Source organism: Hakea prostrata, chromosome 6 (assembly GCF_041222555.1).
Source record: "Hakea prostrata isolate BN-2017 chromosome 6, UWA_Hpros_2, whole genome shotgun sequence".
Taxonomy (NCBI): Eukaryota; Viridiplantae; Streptophyta; class Magnoliopsida; order Proteales; family Proteaceae; genus Hakea; species Hakea prostrata.
Genome location: NC_142605.1, coordinates 35939542 through 35964736, shown reverse-complemented (window position 1 = coordinate 35964736; position 25195 = coordinate 35939542). Strand labels below are relative to the sequence as shown.

General features: G+C 38.5%; 4 protein-coding genes across 5 annotated transcripts; 3 read left to right on the top strand and 1 right to left on the bottom strand.

Annotated features, from left to right (window-relative positions):
- Nucleotides 1-2448: 2448 nt before the first annotated feature.
- LOC149013711 (uncharacterized) lies at nucleotides 2449-11437 on the top strand. 2 transcript variants are annotated; one of them, XR_016174035.1, is made up of 5 exons: nucleotides 2449-3121; nucleotides 5668-5904; nucleotides 5991-6208; nucleotides 9955-11028; nucleotides 11152-11435. XR_016174035.1 is itself a non-coding variant. In XM_089159279.1 (4 exons), exons 1-4 carry the CDS (start codon nucleotides 2876-2878, stop codon nucleotides 10130-10132), a joined length of 879 nt encoding a protein of 292 aa, XP_089015405.1. In that variant the 5' UTR covers nucleotides 2449-2875; the 3' UTR covers nucleotides 10133-11437. The 2 variants fall into 2 exon arrangements, 1 of the variants encoding a protein (XP_089015405.1); XM_089159279.1 differs by having other exon boundaries at nucleotides 9955-11437.
- Nucleotides 11438-13557: 2120 nt separating this feature from the next.
- LOC149013710 (Leucine-rich repeat protein kinase family protein) lies at nucleotides 13558-17139 on the top strand. The gene is made up of 2 exons (XM_089158240.1): nucleotides 13558-15368; nucleotides 15457-17139. Exons 1-2 carry the CDS (start codon nucleotides 14278-14280, stop codon nucleotides 16955-16957), a joined length of 2592 nt encoding a protein of 863 aa, XP_089014366.1. The 5' UTR covers nucleotides 13558-14277; the 3' UTR covers nucleotides 16958-17139.
- A 138-nt stretch (nucleotides 17140-17277) lies between these two features.
- LOC149013709 (hydroxyproline-rich glycoprotein family protein) lies at nucleotides 17278-18142 on the top strand (the record flags this gene model as incomplete). Its single annotated transcript, XM_089157741.1, has 1 exon — nucleotides 17278-18142. A coding segment is annotated over exon 1 (705 nt), but the record flags the coding sequence as incomplete, so codon positions are not given.
- Nucleotides 18143-18754: 612 nt separating this feature from the next.
- Nucleotides 18755-23611, bottom strand: ACS12 (1-amino-cyclopropane-1-carboxylate synthase 12). Its single transcript, XM_089158241.1, has 4 exons — nucleotides 22907-23611; nucleotides 22622-22759; nucleotides 19924-20084; nucleotides 18755-19837 (listed from the first exon to the last, which is right to left on the bottom strand). The coding sequence occupies exons 1-4, from the start codon at nucleotides 23393-23395 to the stop codon at nucleotides 18988-18990; spliced, it is 1638 nt and encodes a 545-aa protein (XP_089014367.1). The 5' UTR covers nucleotides 23396-23611; the 3' UTR covers nucleotides 18755-18987.
- Between the last annotated feature and the right edge of the window lie 1584 nt (nucleotides 23612-25195).

Below are 25195 nucleotides of genomic sequence, written 5' to 3'. Positions count from 1 at the left end.
GATTTTGACACAGTGGTGATAGTATTCTATGCAAAGATAGTAAGACAAAAAGATTTTAGTTTTAAATCTCTTTATTTTCACACTTTCTCCCAAATCTAAACCTTAAAGTCTAAAGATGTAATGTCCCTTAAAGTCTAAAGATGTAATGTCCCGAGAAAGCTCGAGTATAATCTATTTACAATATTTTTTCCAAACATTCTTAATAGTTCAACCTATGCCTACCCATATTCATATTAGACCTCGAGTGTTTGGGTTTGGCCATAGTTGGATTTCTTGTCAATTTTGTAAAATCATTAGTTAGTAAGCAAAATTAAATAAAACTTTATATTAGAGGTCAACTGAAGATATTCTCATTTTTCATTAACTGGTTTTTTTTTTTTTTTGGGTATAATTTTTCATTAACTGGTTACCTCATTGAAACTGGTTTCATGAAATTCTACAGTGAAGATCTAGGATCTAGTAAGTCAACTATTGGTTTGACTTGAAGAAGATCATTCATTAAGTAACGCATTATATTTCACATTTGTATCTTGCACTACTAAACTTGTAAGTTGTATTATTAATTGTTGAAAAACAAAATTCTTTTATCATTAATCAACCAATCATTTTTTTTTCCTTCTATTTACATGACATTTAGCTGTGCCTTCCATTATAAGTTGCTTTACAGAGTAAACTAGTTGTTAGTGATGCTTTCAGAACTTGTATTGAATAAACTTTTTATTTAATTGTTTGGATATATTACTAGTGTACGACACCTAATAGAAGTAAGCAAGCATGTCTCATGTTTGATAAAAGCCAAATTTTCCTTTATATTGGGTGAAGAGAAAATCTCTGCAACCAATCATTAATACCATATTTCTAAATGCCCTTTAAGGATTAAGAAGAGATATTTTATAAATTAACAGATAAACCTGTTCCATGTAATGTCATTTTTCATGCCAAGTCAAAGATATTATCAAAAATAAATCTCTTTAAGTGAATGTCTCATGTTTCTTATTTAAAAAGAAACCTAATGTTAAAAAAATAGAGAGATCAGGAAGGTTACATTAACTAACTATTATCCAAACAAATTAACAAATAAAACGTACCTAATTAGAATATATTATAATTAATAAAAAAACAGAGAATCATGTCACATATTAGAATTCTCAAGATTCTATCTTCCAATCTATCTATATGGAAAGACAACTTTGTCTTTTTTCCTTGAAGAAGAAAATGCGAGACACATATTCCACACTCCTTGATAGAATGTGCTTTCATGTTTTCAATATTAAAAAAATTGAACATTTCAACCAACAAAAGTATTAATCAACAAAGTTTCAAGTATTTATCATTATTGGTTAGGTGATTTTAAAAAATGTATCATCTTGTAACGAATATTATATTGCGTTGATCAATATATTTTGGTATAATCTAGCATGTGCCTTTAAAAATGTAGGAAACATATTGATATGTACTGGATCAAAATGTATCCAATATGAATACGTGTCAACTAATAATGTATGTTCACCAAGAAAAAAAAAATGACATGGTGTGGTATCATGGGTTAACAACAATATTATGATATACCTTGTTATTTTAGGATTCAGCAAAAAGAAATGATATAAAAAAAAAAACCTTGCTATATATATAGATATAAACACATAAAAAAAAAAAAATCTATCCAATATATTATTATTAAGTGTTTACCATTTATTTATTTATTATTATTAAATATAGTTTTTTTTTTCTTTTTACTTTTGTTGAAAGAAACATTATAGACACACTAGTTCATACATAGTTATTGGGGACAGACTCGAAAGTTGGACATTAACCTACTACCAACAGTTGAGATCAAAATTTCGAACAAGATTTCAATCTAGACCATTCGTCTCACAAGTGGTTAAAACTGAATCGGACGGTCGAGATTTCGATAGCACATGCACAGCACTGTAGTTGATCCCTAGTTATTACAGTGTTAGGGAAAAGCATGTTAGTCAATGCAGGGTTGGTAAAGTGGTAAGATCCATACTTTTCAGCAGAGCGGTCATGGTTTCGACCCATTGCGAACACAAAGCTCCCTCTGAAGATGTAATCAAGGTGCGCACAAATTGACGGGATGAACCTCAAACAAAAAACAAAAAATAGCATCTTGGTAGAGAGAGTGGGCCCCACACAAGTGCAGTGGCTTTGGGTCTATGACTATATTCGCAAGGGTTTGGTCTTCCAGTTAGTTTTTTTTAGTGTTACAGTAAGTTTAGTTACCGCGGGAATAGGGCTTATTTGTCGAGACACGTGTCGTCGACTAATTGAATGCCACTAGCGTCACGTATTGGAATTTGGAAGTCTGTGTGGTTTCGAATGTAATATTTATTTTTTATTATTATTTCTTTTTCCTCATTGGTAAAGTTCCGAAATGTAAATATCAATTCCTTACACGGCGAGCGCAACGAGAATACCATAAATTAATAACGATCATAATATGAATCGGCGAAAATCATACATGAGAGAAAGATCTGAACCCAAATGATTAATGCCCACCTCGTAATTGATTAGGTTAATTACTACAAATTTCCTGCATTTCATCAACTGGTCTTGTCAGATTTTGAACCTTCGATTCCTTGCCAGTCGCTGTTTGTTTGAACTGGAATAGAATTCCAGAAACCGAAGAGGATCTCTTCGGTTTCTGCTTAGATTCATTGTGTTTTTCCTGCTTGTCAAGGAGAGAAATACAAATCATGTGGTTTTCCTCTTTTAGAAGTTGAAGTGTTGCTGCTTTACGCAATTCGAGATGAATCTGTGTTCTCGCTTTTAGGTTTCCTTCGGCTGCAGCTCGATAGAGACGGAAGGACAAGTTCGAATTATCTGGACTGGTTTTGTTGGATCCTGCGGAAGAATGATGTGTAAAAGCGAGAACACTGTGGTCTCGGAGCTGAAAATGAGAATGGGGAACGAGAAAGGGGACTATGTGACACTGGGTTCCTTCAACGATCGTGAACCTGGGGATTTCGGCGAGGAGCCTCCGTGTCCTAAGCAAGGAAGGTCTGTTTGGTGGTGGGTGAAGGTGCTTTCGTTGTGCATTTGCTTGCTCGCGCTCGCTGTGTTCGTTGTTGTCTGGGTCGGTCCGATCCTCCTGAACAAGGTTAGTATTTTCTTTTTCTTCTATATTTTTTCAAGTCAATATCATAGTAATTCATAGCGATTGAAGCACAGTGAATTCGGTATTACACATCTTATCTATCATGCTTTTATACTTTTTCTACTTTCTATCTCAGAGTTTCTCAGAATCCTCGAGAGTCGAGATGCAACCTTTTGTAATTCTTTTGTTTACGAATTTAACGCAGTATTGTTCAAATTGAGTTTTGATAGCCTTCAAAAGAAATTGTGTTTTTATTGATTGAAAGTTCTTTGGATCAATTTGACTGTTTTCTGCCTTAATAAATGTATCTTAATTCACAAGTTGGAGTCTGTGGAGTGCCTGATGTGCACTCAATTTAACCACCTACTAGTTAATTGAAGGAATGGTCCTATTTATGTGGGCTTCTTGCAGAGACCATTGGATCAAATGGTCATGCACTAGCCAATAAGGACATGCACATGCTCTTGCTGTGCGCCAAGTTCATCTAAACATATGCAAAAGTTGGGTGTTTTGATACATTTGATCTATTTATTTTTCTTTTTTGGGGTTTGTGATAGGTAAAAATTTAAATCTTGATATATCCAATCTTTGTTTTAAGAGTATATCCAATATTTGTTTTAAGAGTGAACGTGTGATGGGATTACAACCTTCAAATTAGTCTCTAAAAGGTTGATTGAACACCTAGATGGTCTGTTGTTGGACAAAACTTTATAAAGGAAGTATTGCAGAGTCAATTGTAGGGTTTTACATTTCTAGAAATTGCTTCCATAAGTCCCTTGCTTTTGTGTTTCTGGCAATGAGTGGTTTTGTTGCAGAATCATAGTGAAATCAAGGAAGTATGAAATGCTGTATCAGGCATCTCTCCAGTGAAATAGACAATTGTTATATGTTACTGGATTATAGAAGAAGGGCATGCATGTAGTTGATGCCACTTCAATCCCAAACTTCAGGGACTTGCAATCAAAGATCTCCAAAACCAAGAAAACTGGCAGCTTACAGATAAAAATTTTATTGCTAACAATTGAAAGGTCTGGTAACCTTCAGTATTCCGGTTGACCATGTTTTTCCGTAAGTAGAAGTAGCGAGAGAATTGATATTTCAGCCCAAAATTCAATATGAAGGAAGGAAAAAGAGGAGCTTAACTATAAATTTTGAAGCAATTCTTGTCAGATTGAAGAAAGATGTGACCAAAAGAAGCAAGTTGGACTACCTGAAAACAGAAATGCAACAGCTTAGAGAGAATGAATAAACTGACTGTTACGAAAAATCAGTTTACAGACACAAAAACAAAAAACTGCAGACTGGTAAGGAAATAGAAGATTAGAAGAAGGTAATTGGGCAGGGATACACCTGTTGTGGTTTGAAATCCACCAATAACCCCTTGACAATCTTCTGAAATCAACACACCGAATTTACAGAAGGGAAAACATTGGAGAACTGAAAACTTTGATATCATAAAATGCAGCTTAGGCCTCTATGAATATATGTACTGCTTGGAGGAGCAAAAATAGGTATATAACTGAAAGTCCTAAAATTGGGATTCTAGAACCAAAGCATATACTCAATTGGATTTCCTAATAACATTAGGGCTCAAGTTAACTAACATATGACATGAAAGTTATCTAGACTGACTCAAATTACCCTAAGGATTTGAAACGATTTTGCTTAAATTCATCCTAATTGACAAATTTTGTATTCATAGCGCATATCAACATCCTAGGGTCATTGGTGTGATAATTAGAATGAAATCCACTTAGAACAGAGGCTGCAAACATGTGCAACACAACCCAAAGCTTTTTCCTTAAACCAAAAAACCCACTTTTATGATTTTCCTATACTAGTAGAGACAGTGGTGTGATTTAGTTTTCACAATAGTTAAAAATTGGTCACATGTATATGAATGCTGGTTTTCTTAGCATAGTAAGTTTATGTGCCTATAATTGACCTTATTCTCCTTAAGGTTCTGATGGGATAACTGAGAAACCAATCTGGAAGGAAATGTGTGATTCATAATGGATCATCCCATATCAGCTAGACACCATAGACTGAATTTGTGTTTCCCGGTTCATTTGATTTGTGTGGTGAGTAGGAAATCAAACCTCCACGTACAAACATAGGTTGAATTCTAACAAAACAGCAAACAAGTTATGGTAGTGTGCATCTCATTTGGAAGCTCTGGTGGCCGTATCTTGAAGTGCTAATTGATAATCCTGATTGATGTAATACATTCAAAAAGAGAAAAATCTTGATTGATGTAAGTTTAAACTTCCAAACACTGAACACTTTAGTAGATCAGTGTTGCTTGAAAAAAATCTATTCTCCTGAGTTCTCATTGCCTTGCTTCTAGGCAATACAAGGTGTTAGAAGGGGCATGGGTGCAACAAGTTAACGTGGGCATTTGATATGTAGACTCTGTTTCTCAAGTGTTTCCGACATTTCTTGTCCTTAGGATGTGTAGGAAGTGTGCCAAAAGGACTCCATGGTTTTTTATTTGTTACAGCATGTTCTCTTTTTATGCCTTCCTGCCTGACCTGTTATGTACTTGGCAGGTGGTTATCCCAAGTCTAAACTGGGAGAGGAACACATTCAGCATGCCAGTACTTGTGGTTGTACTCTTTGCTTCTGTGGCCCTATTTCCTTCTTTTTTGATTCCGACTTCACCTTCCATGTGGGTTGCTGGAATGACATTTGGTTATGGATATGGTTTTCTACTAATTATGGCAGGAGTGACAGTGGGTGTCTCATTGCCATATTTCATTGGTTCTTACTTTCAGCATCATATCAATGTGAGTGTCTTAGAGCAGTTTCAAATTGCTAGTTTTTTTGCTGTTTTCCCCCCTTCTTTTCATTAACGCTGAAGAGTTTTATGTAGAGGTGGTTGGAGCAATGGCCAAAGAGAGCTGCCTTTATTAGGTTAGCCGGTGAAGGGAATTGGTTTCATCAATTTCGTGCTGTGACCTTACTCAGGATTTCTCCATTTCCTTATCTTATATTCAATTATGCTGCTGTTGCAACAAATGTGAAGTACTGTCCTTACATGTTGGGGTCATTGGTGGGAATGGTGCCGGATGTTATCGTTGCTATCTACAGGTAGGACATCTCTGTCGTGAATTTCTCTTAGCATGCATCTGCAATTTGTCATTATCTTTTGAAGTAAGTGAAAATCTTAGTTTCATTATTGTGTATTCGAACTTGAGCAAGTATTTACGCATAACTACATTTAGAAGTGCAAATATAGATGTGTCCATCCTAAAAAAATGCACGCACTAGCTTATGCTCTGCAGAGTGCTCAGCTCTCACCAGTCACCACTGCTATATCTTAGTTAACTCCTCAGTGGGAACAGGTCATGAGATCAGCACCTGTACAGTTTATGGATTTCTCTAGTTTCAGTTGAAACCAGGTTCCCTAGTAGTGATGCAGCACAACCAGAAGATACCATTCACGCTACAGTAACGTGAGCAGTAACCTAGATGATAATTTTCATATTTGGTGGGCTCCAATTCTAGCTTGCATGGAGATAGATTCAAATTTAGTGGGCCCAAAGTGCAGCTTGCAAGGAGATAAAATAGGAACTGTTTTTGTGGGAGTTTTAGAGATAATTTAGGATTTTTGTTATTTATATATTGGGATAATTATGTAATTAGATTTTTAATTTGGGTGAATATCTAAGATCAGTTTTAGTCAGTTTTAAATTCCTAAGAGTCCTAGTATGATCAGTTTTTTGTTAGTTTTAAATTACCAAGAGTCTTACTATAGTTGTTTTCATATTGAAGTATGTCTCTTTTATTATTTAAACACTTGTAATCAGCTTATTGAGGCTAGAATAAAAAATATGAATTGAAGCTTTAGCTTTGTGTTTTCGCAGCCACCCCCGCTCTCTTCTCCCTTTCTCTTCTTCTTCTTATGAATGTTCTTCTCCCTCTTCCCCTTCTTCAACACTAATTCTTCTAAGATTTCCCCTTCTTCTGCCCCCTATCTTATTTATCCTTCTTTCTTCTCTATTTTATTCCCCATTAAGTCTTCAAAAGTTACATTGAAGGTAACCGTTACCTGGGGAATGCTCAGAAGACCTGGCATTTTTGGAGGATGCTAGGAATGGATGTGATGAACACATTTTGCTCTTGAATTGAATTATTGATGTAGAAGGTGGATAGAAATTTTGGGATGATGAATAGAAATTTAGACCGGGCATTTAGTGAATGAAATGGTGCTGACAGTTTAGCAATAGACCAGTGTTTGAGAAGACATTAGAAGACTGGGGATTGGGCTTGGAAAGGATCAGAAGATAATAGTTGTTGCTGTTCAGAACTGATATGTCAACCCAAGACTCTAGTGGAAATTAAAAAACTTGCTTAGTAGTTCTGGCTTTGAGGAGATTTCACCAGAGTCCTAAAATGAATTGTTTGTTTGATGTATGAAGAGGTCTTGGTGGTCTTGATGGATTCCCCTCCCCCCCCCCCCCCCCCCCCCCAATTGAGTAAGAGGGCTAAAGGAAGATGAGGTTACTAGGATGAAAAATAAACACTTAAAATCCTGCCAGAGTGACATACACCTGTCATAAATCATTCATCCTTCATCCCAAAATTTAGGTCCTAATTCAGTATCCTTTGCTACTACTCCCAATCCCAACGAACTTAACTCCCCACCTTTTTCCTTTGGAGGGATGGGGAGTGGGCTTTTGCATGGAAACCTAATAGGGAGTAGATTTGACCAAGGTTTAAAGTATCGGTATTGAGTATTGTATTGGTAACGTGTTTTTAAGAGACGTATCATCCTATATCGAGTATTGTATCACTTTGACTAATGTATTTTAGTGTAATTCAATGGAGAGACGTATCGAGATGTATCGTATCGGTTGGGTCAAATATGGATACGTGTCGGCTAGTATCGTATGGTATCGTGGGATACTTTAAACCTTGGATTTAACATCATAGGATGGGCACCACACTTTTAGACTGCGGATCCTGAGGTAAAAGTTCACTATGTTATGTTTGAAAGTTTGATAGCCTAATTCATCTACTATTGGGCCCATCCACCCTTGGTGCCTGGAATATACCAACTCCAATCTGGTCTGGATTGGAATTAACCAGGATCAATCTGGTTTCCTGTTCAGGAATTTTAAACCCTGTGCATAGGCTTTGAATTGCTGTCGCACAATCGTGCAAGTCCTCCAATATTACCCATCGATCAGTTCAGCTTTACTTCAGTTTTTGTTGCCCACCATGTAGATTCCCAGTATCATGTTACTTTCATAAACCTTCAACTCGACAACTCTGGAAAAGTTGATCTGTTGGTCCTGAAACTTCACCAACTAAGTGCACCCGTCTCCCCAGACCTACGAATACCATTAGCCGTTCAATTCATTCCTTCCTATCTCTCACCCATTCTCTGCTATGAGTCTCTATTATCCCAAAGATATTAACCACTGAAATACCCTTTGGAGACCCTTCACTTGACCTGGGATCCATACCTTGCAGAGATCTGCTATGAGAGTGATCAAAAGTTTTCCTACTGATCCTTAGCCGTGTCCTGTGTCAAGTTATGTTTCAGCTTCTTCATATATGTTCAAATCTCTGAACAAACAGGCTTCATTGTATCTGTTGTCAGACTTTTTTTCCTAACCTGTAAGGCTGTAACCATAGCTCCAACTCACACATTTCTTTCTGCCCTGAGTTAGGCATTAATACCTGTATTTTGCCATCAGAGCTGGGGGGCTTTCCCAACGCCACAAATAACACACGATTGCCCTCCTTCATCTTGTATGTTAATGCAGCTCCATCTGAAGGTTTTGATATTGATGACACCTCATGTGACTGAGCCCATAGCTTCCTTGTATCACAGTATTGAAGAGTTTGCTGTTGCATTATTTTTAATTGATGCATATGATGTTGGGTTGTCAGCATTTTCTGCTTCTGAGGTTGCTAAGGACATCATTGCTCCAGGTCCCTTCGACACTCAAAGGGCCAGTAGTGTTGATCATAATACCAGTAGATTATCAGGAGAAAATTGTGTTTGCTGCAGACAATCACAATCTCTCTCTACTTGGCAACTAGGTTCTGGAATGACATTCTAGTGACAGACGCAACTAACTCTCTCTAACCTACACATTCGTATATGTTTATGAGTCTGATTATTTTGTTCAGATAGTTACTTCTATTTAGAGAATTTGTTTTTGTTTTTAAAGGATAACAAGTACTTTGAAGCATGAAAATTGTCCCACTACTAATTGTTGAATGCATTTTAAGGAACATTATTTAGATGAAAGTGTAGAGAAGATTGGATCCTTTAAAAACATGAGTTCTTCTATTCAGAAAAACACATTTATGATTAAAGATTAGCTAACAGCTTTCTTGGCATCTATTTTGCAATTTGCACTTTCTTCTTTGTTATATGAAATACATTTGATCTGTTGCATTCAAAGAATAGGACTAAAAAAGCAAATGCAAATCACACAAATATGTGGTTGGGTGAAGATGATGGGAAAGAGTCCCTCTTGATGAAGCTTAAGAGACTAATCTGAGAGAGAGTGTGGGTCGAAGCATCAACAGGAGAATCAACTCTGCCTTTCATTGTTGGTGTGTGTTATTTTTTTTTGGTGGGGGTCAGTCATCTTGTGCACTGTGTCTGGACGCAGTGGTCATCTGCCTTTTCGGGTTCTTTTCTGCATCTTATGATTTTATCAGCTTCTTATCGTGTTTCATGTGTGTTTGTGGGATAATTGGGTATTGTAGCCAGCCCTTTCTCTTACTTTGTGAATCATCTTAAATAATTCTTGTTATGAAATATAATATTTTGTTTTCTCACTTTAAACTTGTTTATGGTTTATTGTTTACAGTGGCATTCTATTGGGGTCGTTGGCTGAGGCAACGCAGGAGCACAGGTCCCTTACGACACAGCAGACCATCTTTAATGTAATTGGTTTCTGTTTTACAGTGGCTACTACCGTGGTCAGCACAGTTTATGCCAGGAGGAAGCTGAACGAACTAAAGGATGAAGAGGAATCACTACTGTAGTGGGAGGCTTGACTTAACTCAGAATAGCAGAGAATTCATTCCTTTGGAGCTGGATCAAGTTATGCAGTCAAAATAGTTCCAGGTTGTCGGGTGGTCTATTCTTTTTACCATCACCGCTATTGGTCACGTGGTGGTGTTGACATTTGTGACGTGGATGATGCAGGTAAACCACATCAGCCTTCTGGGAAAAGGCATACATTGTTTGAGTGTATATATATACAAAAACTGTTCAGATTAAACATTGTTCCACTGTTTATAGAATGAAGGAAAGCAATAAACTTATTGTCATTTCCATGTTTCCGGAAAGTAATTGAATGATAGAAAGATTTATTGCGATCAATTTGTATGCAGCTTTTAGTCCACTAGGATATACTGAAAACGCAAAGTGGTTTTACAGACTTCACTGCACTGGGTGTTTAACTGATATGTCTAGGGGCACCTCAAGAGCTCGAAACTGGATGGGAATACTTCATAGATGCATTTAATGGGTGGGTTTTTAAGGATTTTTCAACAATATGAACCAGCTGGTTTTGATCTTATTAAACCCATTGTTTTATAAAATACTTTTGGAGTTTCTTTCAAACTAGATAAGATGGGTGAAAAATCAGGACTGAAGTGACTAAAACTGGATGCCTCAATGGTATCAGGATGTATCAGTTTGCTATTAGTTTTGACATTGCAGCTCATTGGTTTGGAAGCCATTTTCTCAATGAGTGGGCCTTTATATTATTTTCTTTTCTACAGAGAAGTATTTGACGATGGAATTATAGATTTCCATCTTTGGAGAGCTTAGTGCAGCAAAGTTTGAAGACAGTGCAGCCAGAAAGTCTGGATGGTTTGTCTTCTATGACCCTTGACAGATTATGACATGAGTGTGGACTCTGGAGAGCAAAAAGGTGAAATCTTAGTTGCTACTCTTCATTTTTTAACAATAAAGATGCAAATGATTTAACAGCATAAGGTTTAACAGCAATAATAGCATCTTACTTGACCCTCCATCTACATTCTGACACCTGTAGTCATAAGGTTTAACAGCAACCCCAGCAGCCATTGATTTTCATTTGCCCCACCACCAGCCGCATGGGAAGAGTTAAATGAGCAGAGCATGTTATGCATTTATTCTGGTAGCTGGTAAGTATCAGATGGAGTGAGCCCACCTTAGGTTGATCACAGTTAATTGAAAATGAAAGGAAGGAGCATCATGGTTGTCTCTTTCGTGGTATTCACAGTCTGAGTCCGAATCCTCTATCCGTTCTGTTAGGGTAGAGGTCTCTACTTTCTTCAAGACTTGTGTACTGTAAAATTGAAGCAGAGCCCACATTTGAATGTTGATAAAATAAATAAAAAATATAAAATTTTCAATGGGCTCCACTCATATTGTGTGGTGAAAAAATATAAAAGAAACACATACCTCTATCTTAATAGGTAGAGGATCCAGAGACTCTGGTTTGATGACTCAGTTGCTAAACATAATTTTGTCCTGAGATTATATAAACATTATCTAAACTTAAACCCAGAATCTCGCTCCCCCAACCCTAATTTTTGCAAGGGATTTTAGGAGTTCAAAGCTTTTTCAGGGACTTCCTTGGAACTGTCTCTCAAAACATCATTTTGATTTGTGGTTTAGTGGACAAAGGGAGAAGAACATTAAACAGTGAAGAGGGTCGGTGGGTAGCTATCAATGCAGAATTCCTCTGCCACTAGGGTTATTATTAATAACACCTGAACCATCTCATGAGTGAGAGTAACTCCACCCATACATTTAAAGGTAATAAAATGGTCCCATCCCATGTTTGTAAAGTTTCTGAATTCTGAACTAACCATTAAAAGGTACGCAAAGTAAGAAACATACCAGTTGATTCCCCTTATCTGGGTATGCGTTCTGAAGAAGCTTCAATGCAAAAGTGAAAACCATCTAGTGTTGTCTTTGGGATCATCGTTTGCTGCTAAGTCTTCACTGCTGACGGATGAGCTGGCGTTATAGGGTTTCCTGTCAACTCAAAATGTTGCTGTTTGGTCAAGTCATCTACACTTAGGTCTTAGGATATGGTGTGTTAGAGAAAAAAAATTTCCAACGGAAAACGTTGACAAAAGTGAGTTCCATGATCAACTTTGTGTTAGAATCTATAACAGAAAAAAAGAGAAGAGTCGAAAAGAAAAGGAGGGAAAGAATCCCATGTGACCATTGATTTTCGATGAATGAGTCAGATCCTCCACCTAACGGTAGATCCATTAGGTACAAAGTTTTGTGCTTCTTTTATATAACTTTTATCACACATTAGGAGGGACCGACTTAGAAGTAGCTAAGTAGGTTCCCTCTTAATAGATAGACCTATAAATGGATCGGATTCTACTTAAATACACTTGTATCTAAATTCAAATCTAGAAAAAATTCAGAGAAGGCATTCGAATTTGAATTTGTAACTTTATTGGATATCTGATAATAATCAATCCGATAAACTATCCGATTATTGATTGGTGATTGTCACTTTTTTTCTTCTAATTTTTGATTTTCAAATTCTAATTTCAGCAATTCTTTAGAGAAAAATATCTAATATTTTACTCTAGCCGGATAATTTTTAATTTTTGATTATTCTTTATGGATTTCTCAATCCGATTATCATCCATTTTTAGAGAAAAAATGTTGAATAATTTACTCTATCCGAATAAATTTTTATCTAGATATTATCTTTCGATAAGTAATTATTCAAATCCGAATCTAGTTTGCGGCAATTCGAAAATTCTAGTATGCGGACCCTTAGCAAATACGAATAAATTTCCGGCTATCATTTACAAGTCTACTGCATATGTGTGGAGTGTGGTGTCCGGGGGGGGGGGGGGGGGCCCGGGGGTTTTTTTTCCCCCCCTTTTTTTTTCCATAGGAGTAGGGTCTCACCTGTGAAGAAAAGCGTTTGAAAGATAAATATGTGTTCTCTGGACGGAAAAGTGATCCAGACTTGACAGAAGATCCGTTCTATGGGTGAGTTGACTTCTAGATAAAAGTGACACTATCGTGGTTGACACGTGGGAGAGTGCTGGGTGGCCAACTAAGCTGCCAACTGTTCCATTTAACTAGAGGACGTTGTATAGGAGCTGGAAGCGGGGAACCAAATTAAAAGAACTCCACTAGCCCAAAAATCCAACGCCATGGGGAAAAAAAGATAATTTAAAAAAAAAAAAAAAAAAAAGCTGCGGAGATTCGCATATGGGGGGTAGCAACGACAAATGTGGAACGGACGGAAGTGGGGAGAAAAAGATTCTGGAAGAAGAGAAGACTCTCTTTCGAATGTCATTTCCATTTCCACCATCTCTAGAGTCTAGGGTTCCGTGCACCATCAAGAGCTAATTCAGAATTCAAACAAACCCAAAAAATAATCAGGAATTTTATTTATTAATCAGAAAAGACATGAATTAAGAATTAGCTTATCTGAACCAGATCTGTTGGTTTCCTTGGTGTTAATTTTGCAGAATGGTACAGACCTTAGAGGAGGAGGAGAAGAAGAGGCTGGATCTCGAAAGAATCCAAGACAAAGAAAACAAGGTTTACAGCAACTCTCTCTTTCGTTGTTATCCTTGTTCATCTTCTTCAATGACTGGAGGTAAGGAAGTAGTGTGGTTGTTGACTTGAAGGAATAGAATTAATGGAGGCGATTCGAACGATTCTGAGAAGAGAGAGAGTGCAAGAGTTTGGATTAACCACGTGGTTCTTCAGTGGTTCGCAACCGTAAGATACGGACTTCAAAAAGCAGCAGTTATTAAATTGGGGTCACCTTCACCTGCTCACTTTCCAGGCAATGCAAGTCTGTCAATCCCAACCCCCCACATCTCTCTCTCTCTCTCTCTCCTCTTCACTTCACTCTTCAATCTAGGTTCCTAACTTCTCTTGCCATTTCGCCTCTTTCTTTCTCTGTCTAGGGTTCGTTGCTGGGATATCCAACTTGATTCAATGTTTCACTATTTGAATTGAAAATCTCAAAGCGTGACATTGTCAGAAACTGAGAAGATGATGTTGTTTACAAGTGGCTATGAAGTGGCTATGAAGTGTTAAAGATCAAGAAACTTACGCTTTCATTACTGATAATGCCGGATCCGGAAGTGTAAATTTGAACACTAGAGGTGGGGCTCTTGTCTCCATTTCAGCGAGAATGAGAAGATTCCGGCGATTCTTGTATCGGTTTTCTCTTCTGTTCGTAATTTCATTACTGCGATCCACCGTTTACTCCTTGACGGAGAAGGAGATTCTGCTTGAATTCAAAGGGAATGTTACGGACGATCCTTTTAACAACTTAAACTCGTGGCAACCTAACACAAATCCTTGCAAGGATTTCCATGGCGTGTATTGTAATTCCCTAGGATTTGTGGAGAGAATAGTGCTGTGGAATACGAGTCTTTCTGGAAGTTTGTCGCGGAGTTTGGCTGGCTTGAATTTCTTGCGGACATTGTCGTTATACGGGAATCGGTTTACGGGTTCCTTGCCTCCGGAATTTGCAGAGATTGTGACACTCTGGAAGCTTAATTTGAGTACTAATGCGTTGTTCGGACAGATTCCTGACTATCTCGGAGATTTTTCGAATCTTCGGTTGCTGGATTTGTCGAGCAATGGTTTTACCGGAAAAATTCCTGACAGTCTCTTCAAGAACTGCTTCAAGACGAAGTTCATTTCTTTCGCACACAACAGTCTCTCCGGTTCAATTCCTCAATCTATTGCGAAATGCTCGAGGCTTATAGGATTCGATTTTTCTTTCAACAATCTCACTGGTAGTTTTCCTGCACAGATTTGTAGTCCTCCAAGCTTATCCTTCATATCCTTGGGAAGTAATTCTTTAGCAGGGGACATCCCAACGCAGATTTCGGCATGCCAAAGCTTGGAAGTGTTGGATCTTGGAAGCAATTTGTTTACTGGTTTGGTTCCTTTCGATCTTCTTGGACTGAAAAATCTCACCCGTTTCAACTTATCGTCAAACCAGTTCCAAGGGAAGATTCCTGAGATACAAACTTGCAGCGATCGACTGGAAGTTTTTGATGTTTCAAGAAATAGCTTAAATGGAGAGATCCCACCGAGTCTCACGAATTGCAGAAACCTAAGGACTTTGGATGCAAGCTTTAACCAACTCAATGGGAGTATACCGCACGAGCTTGGAAGCATTGAATTGCTACAGGTTCTGGATTTGCGCAACCTTCACCTTACTGGTGAAGTACCCGACGAGATAAGCCATTGCAGATTTCTGCTTAAGCTGTGAGTCCATTGTTTTTCAGCCCAATTTGACCTATACAAATATGATTTTCTTTGAATCAAATTTTGACACGACAAACTCGTTTTGCAGGGACCTTTCCGAGAATGCCTTACAAGGAGGAATACCTCCAACCCTATACAATGTGACATACCTGAAAATTCTCGACCTCCACCGAAACCAGCTCAATGGAAGCATCCCATCAACTCTAGGGGAGCTATCCAGGATTCAATTGCTTGATCTATCGGAAAATTTACTCTCAGAGCAAATTTCTGAATCCCTGGGAAATTTAACATTGCTGACTTACTTCAATCTTTCCTACAACAATCTCACCGGGGAGATTCCTGCCATTCCTACCTTGCAGAAGTTTGGTGCGGCCGCATTTTCCCATAATCCTGGGCTTTGCGGCCCTCCTCTTAACATGCGCTGCAACGGTGAAGGCAATCGCACCACATCTACTGAAGGGAAAGCCAAGTTACTGAGTGTTTCAGCAATAGTGGCCATTGTTGCTGCTGCTGTTATTTTCACTGGAGTTTGCGTGATCTCCTTCATGAACATAAGGGCTAGCAGGAAGAAAAATAACGAGGTGTTGGTTGTGGAGAGTACCCCGCCAGCTTCAACAGATTCAAATGTTATCATTGGGAAGCTGGTTCTGTTCAGCAAAAGCTTGCCTTCCAGGTATGAGGATTGGGAAGCGGGGACCAAAGCTTTGCTTGACAAAGATTGTCTGATTGGTGGCGGGTCCATTGGGACAGTTTACAAAAGCAGCTTTGAAGGTGGAGTCTCCATTGCAGTGAAGAAGCTCGAGACATTAGGAAGGATCAAGAACCAAGATGAATTTGAGCAGGAAGTTGGGCGTCTGGGCACTCTTCGACACCCCAATCTCGTTGCTTTCCAGGGCTATTACTGGTCCTCTACTATGCAGCTAATTCTCTCCGAATTCATTCCCAACGGCAATCTGTATGACCATTTACATGGAGGTGTAGGAGTAAGTTTCCCTGGTACCAGCACCAGTAGTGGCAGGAGCGAACTTTACTGGTCTAGAAGATTTCAGATTGCCCTTGGAATAGCGAGAGCACTTGCTTATCTTCACCATGACTGTAAACCACAAGTTCTACATCTCAACATCAAGTCCACCAATATACTTTTAGATGAAAAATACGAAGCCAAGTTATCCGACTATGGGTTGATCAAGTTGCTACCAATTTTGGGTACCCATGGTTTAACCAAGTTTCACACAGCTGTGGGATACGTTGCACCAGAGCTAGCTTGTCAGAGCTTGAGGTTCAGTGATAAATGTGATGTCTACAGCTTTGGAATCATCTTACTAGAACTGGTTACTGGGAGGAAACCTGTGGAAAGTCCAGCAGCAACTGAGGTGGTGGTTCTGTGTGAATATGTTAGGGGATTGTTGGAAAAGGGCACAGCTTCAGATTGCTTTGACAGAACCTTACGATGGTTTGTTGAGAATGAGTTGATTCAGGTCATGAAGTTGGGGTTGATCTGTACTTCTGAGGTACCTTCCAGGAGACCCAACATGGCAGAGGTTGTTCAAGTTCTGGAATCCATTAGATCTGGTTCAGAATCACAGTAGTCAAAGAGAAGATGGGGTCCCCGACCCCTAAAAGATTTGTTGGTTTGGTATAGATTAGGTTTCATATTCCAAGGAAGAAAATGGGACCCCGGAAGCACTTGGGTTGGGGGAGGGATATGGGAGAAAAGAAACATTCTTTGTTATTCTTTTTGTTTTTACCAACTTACCTTGAGAATTGAGGAGAATTCTTCATTGTTGAAATAAAATTAGTTGATTCTTCCATCACTTACAGTGTCATCGGGCCAAAGACCACCTCTTTTATTGTTTTTTGATTTTCAATGCCTCTCTTTGATAAGATTGGCAAGCCCAAAAATGGAGTGGTTAGAATCCATGTTGCATTAGTTGTAATATTTCTAACCCATGAAAAAAGGCTGTTGCATTTGTTGGAAAAATTTTCTAATCCACTTCAACTGCACTACATATTCCCAAGGTGCAACACCAGATTGGATATGCAATTCCTTGCAACTACCTCTTGATTGAATGATGGCTGGAGCATATCCCTCTAAGCCCGGTAACCAACAGCGAAGGGTGAGGCAACAAGGTGCAGTTCCATTTCTTTGGGAAGAGAAGCCAGGGAAACCAAAGAAAGAGTGGAAACCTCACTCTCAGGCTACAACAGTAACCACTCTTTTACATCCAGCAAAGCTTGTTGCTTCAGTTCCCTTCAAATGGGAGGAAAAGCCTGGGAAACCACTGCCCGGTTTCTCCCAGCCAGAACCGGAGTCACGTTCTCTTAATCCTTCCCCGCTTAAGCTTAGTGGTTTCCCATACCTTTCCATACTCTCTTCGAGCACATCATCCTCGATTACGGCTAGTCGCAAGACCAGCATATTTCAATGGAAGAGTGCAGATGACGAAGAAGAGGAAGGAGGAACATCTGAATTAGATCTTGACTCATTATGGTGTGACACGGATGAGTCTATTGCTGTTCCAGTGCAACAGACTCCAGTAAGAAGGGGAAGTTCTCAAAATGGAACCCCAACCTCACCAAGTTCTGAGACCGATAGTAATGCAAGCAGTTACGCAACTGGAAGGACAAGCCTTGTTGGAGCTTCCTTCTTAGAATGTCTTTTTCCCCTGATTTCAACAGATTGTGATGTCGACTTTGGCAGCAATGAAAAGAATGCCTCCCCAGAGCAACAGACCAAAGAACCCAATGGCATAAGTAAGCGCAATATACCAGTGAGAAGAACACCAACGCTTGGAGAGTTGATACTGATGAGCCGCAAAAGAAGTTGCAACTGGAATCCCACTCAAACAAGGAAGAAAAGCCTTGCGTTGGTTAATTCTCTATCCCAAGCCTCTGTTTTACCAATCTTGACTGCTATTTAAATTTGCAACCCTTAAAGAAATCTATTTAATTTCATCTTAATCAAAAGCATTCAAAAAATTGCAGCAGATATTTTGATCCATCTGATATAAATTGAATGATCAGGTTCATCACTCTAGCCTTCTGAGGTGACCGGGCTACAATTAGGACAGTCTTAGCTAGAAAATTCAAATAGATTAAAGAGGGAAGAGTGATCTTTATCTGTACAGTGAAACCAATTTTGCATAAGAATCATAATGTGAAATTTGTAAAAAGATTTCTAACTCTTTCCTGATTGCACATGGTAGGGACTCGTGAGGAAGAGCGCTTTTGGATGCTGCTTCTTCGGACCTGTTTGCAGGAGGATTGACAACTCCTCCAGGGGGCGAATGATGCAGATGCTGAAACCGCATAAGAAGAAGACTGGTCTTCCTTGTCAAGTTTTATGGTCCAGCTGAAATCCATTATTTGTAATTACCTTCTGAATCCCCTTAAGCTTCACCCTTCATCCCTAGACCATATCCACAAAAGGTCTATGTTCTTCATTGCAGTTACTTCCTGAAGCTCCTGTTTGGTTTCTTGCCTGGAAGTTCAGTTTTGATGCAGGAGTTACTTGTTCAACTGCAACTTTGAAACTATCAATACCAGAGCATTTCACGCTAACTGATAACTATATGTGATCTGATGCCACAGCTTGGACATTTAACTAAAATCATTCAAACTACGATTTGCAGGTTTCGGCGACTTTCCGAATCCGGTCCATAACTACAGGAATATCATTCTCAGTTAATGTAGTAAAACAACAACGGAACCATCCAGGTTCAATACAGTGACAAGAAGAACCAGGAGTCACATTGATCTTAGCTATGTTCAATAGTTTATCCCATAGCTCAAGCTCCCCTTTCTCACTGTAAGATCGGGTTAACCCACTCATGTTCGCCCAGCAGTAAAAACCCCCACTGCTCTGCATGCACTCGATGCCCAATTGCTTCATCCCTTCCACAAATGCCAAGTACATCCTCCGAATCCTTTTCCTATTGGTCTCAATATATTCCTTGATGAATCTTGTGTCTGAAAGCATTGAGATTAATAGTTGCTGGGTGGGAGCTGAAACAGAGCAGAACCTTGCCAATTTTTTAGCTGCTGCAATAACATTCTCATTGAAGGAATAAATAACCCCCACCCTAAAGCCAGGAAGGGAGAGATCTTTGGAGAGCCCATAGATTATATGAACCTTGCTCCTGTCAAAGTCTTCTGAATCAAGAACCTTGGCTATGCTCACAAATTCTTGATCTCCATGGGTGGAACCTGCAAATATTTCATCGGAGATGATATGGATATTCTTTTCTCTGGCAAAGTCTAGAAGGCTATACAGCATTTCCCAACTCATCAGACTGCCAACAGGATTTGAGGGGTTTGAAATAAGAACCCCACGGACTTTTAACCCCCTTTTCTTTGCTTGGTTGAATGCACGGTCAAGAGCAGTAATGCTCAAGTTAAAGTTATCAGTGCTGCGACAAGGAACAGGAATCAGCTCCACCCCAGTTCGCCACTTTATATCTCTGTCAAACCTGCAGATTATGCATCCAATTTAGCTTCATGACCCAATGGCAGTAGGATAAGAACTACATCAATTGAGAAGTGATAAAACAGCTACCCTGGATAATAAGGCGAGGGAACAAGAAATGCATTTCCAGCATCAGCCAGGCAGAAGCTGAGTATCTCAAGTGCAGGAGTTGCACCAGATGTTAACACAATCTGTGATGGGTTAAATGAAACTGATCCTTCCATGACTTGGGACATGAATTCTGCCACAGCCTGCAGAATAGATAAATTTGTTAATGCTGTGACTATGTAGTACATTCACAGAAAGAATCCTTCTTCATTGCACCTCATCCGCTCCTAGGCTCTTAGCCATTCGTTTATTTATAACCCCAGATAACATCCATATTGGTCAGCTAATATCAAACTCTGACACAGATCAGACGATACACAACAAAAACATGATTCAGAGTTCAGACTCTAGACGTAACTATATACTCAAATAACCAAGGATAAACGTTCACACAGACACATTGTTAAAAGGGGATATCACAAATTGAGTCATGCATAAAATATAATGATTTTTCTCTTCACCAACTTGAAATTCCATTGCACTGCTCACTATGCGTTTTCTGTACTAGTTACTTAATCCAGACCATCTAAAGAGTGCCACACTATGTGATAGAACCTAATAGTCCAATTCTAAGTACTTCAGTGAGCTGGAAGATAGTATATAGGAGGTATTTAGCAAGGATGGTTACTTTGAGTTTCCCAGTTAAATAATAATTTATATTTTCTTCCCCCCCCCCCCCCCCTGCATGCACCCTTTCCCATCCTCAACCCGATAAAAATAACAGCAATACAGGATTAAACTTTGGGCCAAATGTTCACAAAGTTTAAATATGGCAGGTTTGGCAGGTAGATTTGATTAACTATGTAGCGTGTGAAGTTAGACACAACACAGAAGCAAAAGACTCCATCCCACTTGCACAAAATAAAATAAAGCCTAGCATCATCATAGCCTTTATCCAAACTAAATGGGGTCAGCCAATTAAACAGAACCAAGGAACCAAGGAACCAAGTTAAATTATAAAATAAATTAAGAATCAGCTAGACACTTAAATAAGGTATGAAAACAAATAACAAACTCTTGTCATTAACTGTCCTTAATATATAAAACATTTAGTGAATTGGAAATGTCGACAGCAGAGTGGACATATCCATCAATGTTTACGAAAGAACTCTTTCGGTCCCCAAATGGTATTATTTGAACGGCATTGGACATTCCGACCTTGAGTGCATCCATTCTACATTGTGTGTCAGATATTTTAATATAGGCACATGGAAAAACCTTCCCACTTATAAAAAGTTAAAAAGGTCATCATCAGGTCATTAGGACTAAAAAATTTCCACGTTGCAGGAAAAATACCATGTAGAAACAAAAGAACTTTCTTCATAGAAGATTCGATTTTTGTTTGCATGCCTGTGTGTCCATAGAGCATTCTATTCACTCGTAGTTCAGATGAGTCCATCGACGGTTAACCGAGGAGGAATGTATCCAAGTTCACAGTTGCCTTAAAATAAAGTGAGAACTTAATTGAGGTTAAATTTGGTTGCTTTCCAGCAGTTTCTATTTTCAACTTACCAGTGCAGAATAAATGAAATATACCAAAACAAGTCTATATCTACTACTCAAAATAATAATAATAGCCAATCAGAAGATTATGACTTCTATCTTCATAAATCCTACTCCAATTTGAGTAAACCTAATCACATATTCCAAAGATCACACATTTATATGTGATGAAGACAAGTATTCTAGATATCATCCAAGTGGAAACAAAACCAAATGTCTCATGCTTTTATGATGATTGAATGGATTACCCAATACCATAATAAATTAGCACATAACTGAATAGCATTACTATTAACTGACATGGAACCTATCTTGGTCACTAAAGTGACAGATAATGCCACTCTTCTTGCAGATTCCCCAAATCCAAATGTACCAGTCACTGGTTTACTCAATACAAAGATGAACTTGTCTTTAACCACAGATTACATCAAAATGACAAAAGTTGGAGACCATTAAGCATGAATCAAAGAAAAGATTGCTGAAATAGACCATAATAAGTACAGAGGTTTCACTCTTTCTCAACCACAAGCATTGTACTTCTATATAGTGGCAATATAGAGAACATAACTAAATTTCTTCTACACCAAGGTTCAAGTTCAAGCCAATCTCCAGACTTAGGATGAAATATATAAAATCTACATCATGGAAAAAGCCATCAACTTGCACATTTTGGCATCAATTCTACTAACTTGCCTACTAGATTGTCAACCACTAAGATAGTTACCTTGTCCTCCTAGTTCTTTTGCCTTTTTTTCTTTTTTGGAGGTGTGGGCATTTATACTTAATGTCACAACGGAGTGACCAAGTCTAAAGTGATGTTCAAACTTCATACCACCTGTGGAAACACCTCTGGGACAAACAGAGCAGACTCATGGGAATGATTAAACGTGGCATTAGTATACCTGCAAGTTATAGAAGCACAGAAGAATGAACCTAATACAAGTCAAATTATATATTTTGATAATTGGGCAACCAGCTCAGTCCAAATCTTAAGACTTGTATCAGTGTGATATCATACACAGCCCATATAAATTCAGATATTGGGCGGAAGTGTTGAATCCTCTATCAGTATCCTAGATTAGCACTACAAAATGATATAAATCATGCAAAGGAACACCGGGAATCACAAGTTCAACCAAAACATCCAATTAGTCAACAATTGAAGATACTGCCTTACCACTTTGAATTCCATCAATCCGTCAAAAGGCTGATAAGTGGCAATCCCTCGTATACTCAAATCTCCCCCTCCCCCTGCGCCAAATATCGAATCCTTCATATTCTCATCCAGCCAATTTCGAACCAAATCCAACGATAACTACAACAACCAAAACAAGAAAGAAAAAGAAAAGATCCTAAATCCCCATCCGTCTCTAAACCACAAAAAAAAGATAAATAAACAAATAATCTCAATCGATGTAAGAAACAAAAGTCAACAAAATAAAACAGACCAATGCAAGATTACCTTATTCTCAGCCAATCCAAGTTGAATAACACCATCCGGATTGTTCAAAGCGTCATATGGATCCTCGGTGACCTTCTTGAGCCCAACATAGTAGGGAACATCAGCAGATTTCGCAATCGAATTAGCCCGAGAAGATATATAAGCCGGACCAGTCGATGACCTCGAGAAAATATTGGACGAAGACCTAAGTAATCCAGAAGGCTCAGCAAGCTGTCCTGATGACTGAGAAGGTGAAGGAGGAGACGACGCCGAAGGAGGAGAATTTGAACGATTCCTTCGAAGATAAAGCTGCAAGAAGTAAAAGAGGGCACAAGGAATCACTGACCCTAAAACAAGACCACCTCTGCCTTGAACAACCCCCTGCAAAGGTACTATTATTCTCATGGCTGTTCCTCCGCCTCCTCCACCACCACCACCACCGCTACTGGTGCCTTTGGAATCTTCGTCGCTTTCCGGTTGTTGCCGTTGCCGGAAACGGGTCATTATCATCAACGGTGAAGCTTCATGGAGTTCCAGAGTAGGTTACGCGCTGTAGTGTTATTCAAGGTGGTTGAGGTGAGATGAAGCGTGGGAGAAAGAAAGAGATGCCACAGAAGCAAGACTGAGCAGAGACGAGAGAGAGAGAGAGAGAGATTTCAGTTTCTTTATTTTCTTGATTTTGTTGGAGGGAACGATGAAAGTTACAGCTGGACCAGAAAGAGGCCTTCGAGAATTTTGCGCCGTTCCTTCTTTGGGGAGATCATGGATCTTTTCATTGCGATTTTCACGGCATTTGTCAATTTACTTTAGTACCCTTCAAGTGCTTTTAATTAGCCAAATGATCCTCTCATGATTATATGCTGACGCGTACACCGCTCCTTCACTGTATAAGATGAAATCAACGGTCTAGAAAGCAGGGCTTGGGACCACATTCTTTCATAGAGCGACCCTGCCCAAGCCTAAAGTGAGAGTGAGATTTACCATACGTAAATAAATAAATAAATAAAGAGACAAAAAGTGAGAGTGAGAGAAGAAAAGGGCCGGAGTGGGCCATATTTAATTCTTTAAGATAATTTTGAACCTCTTACATATTTTTTTTTATTACAGATAGTATGGTTGAAATAGTAACAAAAAAAAAAAACGAATCGAATGGTCGAAAGTTTACCCTCGACCATCTATTCCATCCAAATCCTACACAACTCAATGCTCTACATTAATTGTGCAACACTGAACCTTCATCCTTTATGGCCTGCTTCAAGACCAAACAAGTCCACCATCAATGCTTCAAATTCATTTCATATTTTTGAGTATATTTTTGTTTTTAGTTTACCCCCACGTAATCTTTGAATTTAGAATATATAAAATGTATTTCCTTTGATAAAAAAATTTTAAGATTATAACAAATTATCTTTTCAACCAAACAAAACTCCAGTGGTTGAGAATAGTTAACCAAGCATCTTGTTCACTCTTGCCGTCTCATAAAACTTTGACAACGTTAGTGGTTGCAATTTTTTTTAATACGTCTTGTTATATTTCTTGTATGTATGAATCATATTTGTTAAGTCATAATCATACGTCAATTTATATGTTTAATTCGTATCTTTAAAACCTACTTCGAAAAAGTCTACCATAGATCTACCATTTTGCATTAAATAGTTGACATTATAAAATCAATAATAATATATGAGAGTGCACACAATATTAAATGTCTTTTCATAAAAAGTGTCACAAGACTCACATTGCATTCTCTGCTGAGTAGACCTTATAAATTTCACGTTGAAGGTATTAGTTCTTACAACAACGCTAGGGGTTTGTAAATGTAATGTCAAAACAGTATCGAATCTAAGAACATGTCCAAGTAATATGCCTTATGCCCACTCATGAAGTTTTTTTTTTTTTTTTTGTGCACTCATGAGCTCATCATGATAACCTAATTAACAAAGATGCTGATGATCTTCAGAATAGACGGTTTGGTTCCTATTCAGTTTCCCCTCTAGTTGATGAGAATTTTTCTCTTTGTATTTCCCCTGCTCGTGTTTCCTTCTCTTGGATTTCTCGGTCTTTTAATTTAGCTGCTGATGCTTTGGCCCGTGGTGGTCTTTCTTCTAGCTCTAGGTGTGTCTGGCCTATGAGCTCTCCCTGGCTCTTGGACTTAATGCCCCAGGAACTGGGCTTGTGTAACCACTCTTTTTCTAATTGAAGTGTGGTTTACCAAAAATAAATAAATAACAAAGATGCGGCTTTAGAAACTTAGCCTTTACGTATATGTCTAGGGAGGGCTTTATGGTAATGTAGTATATTATTGACCGT

What these genes read in the sequence shown, in the direction of transcription:
- LOC149013711 (XM_089159279.1), top strand. Translation starts at nt 2,876, where the DNA reads ATGATGTGTAAAAGCGAGAACACTGTGGTCTCGGAGCTGAAAATGAGA. An exon ending in GTCCGATCCTCCTGAACAAG is followed by an intron (nt 3,122 to 5,667) that starts GTTAGTATTTTC and finishes TGTACTTGGCAG; the next exon opens with GTGGTTATCCCAAGTCTAAA. An exon ending in ACTTTCAGCATCATATCAAT is followed by an intron (nt 5,905 to 5,990) that starts GTGAGTGTCTTA and finishes AGTTTTATGTAG; the next exon opens with AGGTGGTTGGAGCAATGGCC.
- LOC149013710 (XM_089158240.1), top strand. Translation starts at nt 14,278, where the DNA reads ATGAGAAGATTCCGGCGATTCTTGTATCGGTTTTCTCTTCTGTTCGTA. An exon ending in TGCAGATTTCTGCTTAAGCT is followed by an intron (nt 15,369 to 15,456) that starts GTGAGTCCATTG and finishes CTCGTTTTGCAG; the next exon opens with GGACCTTTCCGAGAATGCCT.
- ACS12 (XM_089158241.1), bottom strand. Translation starts at nt 23,395, where the DNA reads ATGATAATGACCCGTTTCCGGCAACGGCAACAACCGGAAAGCGACGAA. An exon ending in GATTGATGGAATTCAAAGTG is followed by an intron (nt 20,085 to 22,621) that starts GTAAGGCAGTAT and finishes TCTATTCTGCAG; the next exon opens with GCTGTGGCAGAATTCATGTC. An exon ending in CCCTCGCCTTATTATCCAGG is followed by an intron (nt 19,838 to 19,923) that starts GTAGCTGTTTTA and finishes CATAATCTGCAG; the next exon opens with GTTTGACAGAGATATAAAGT.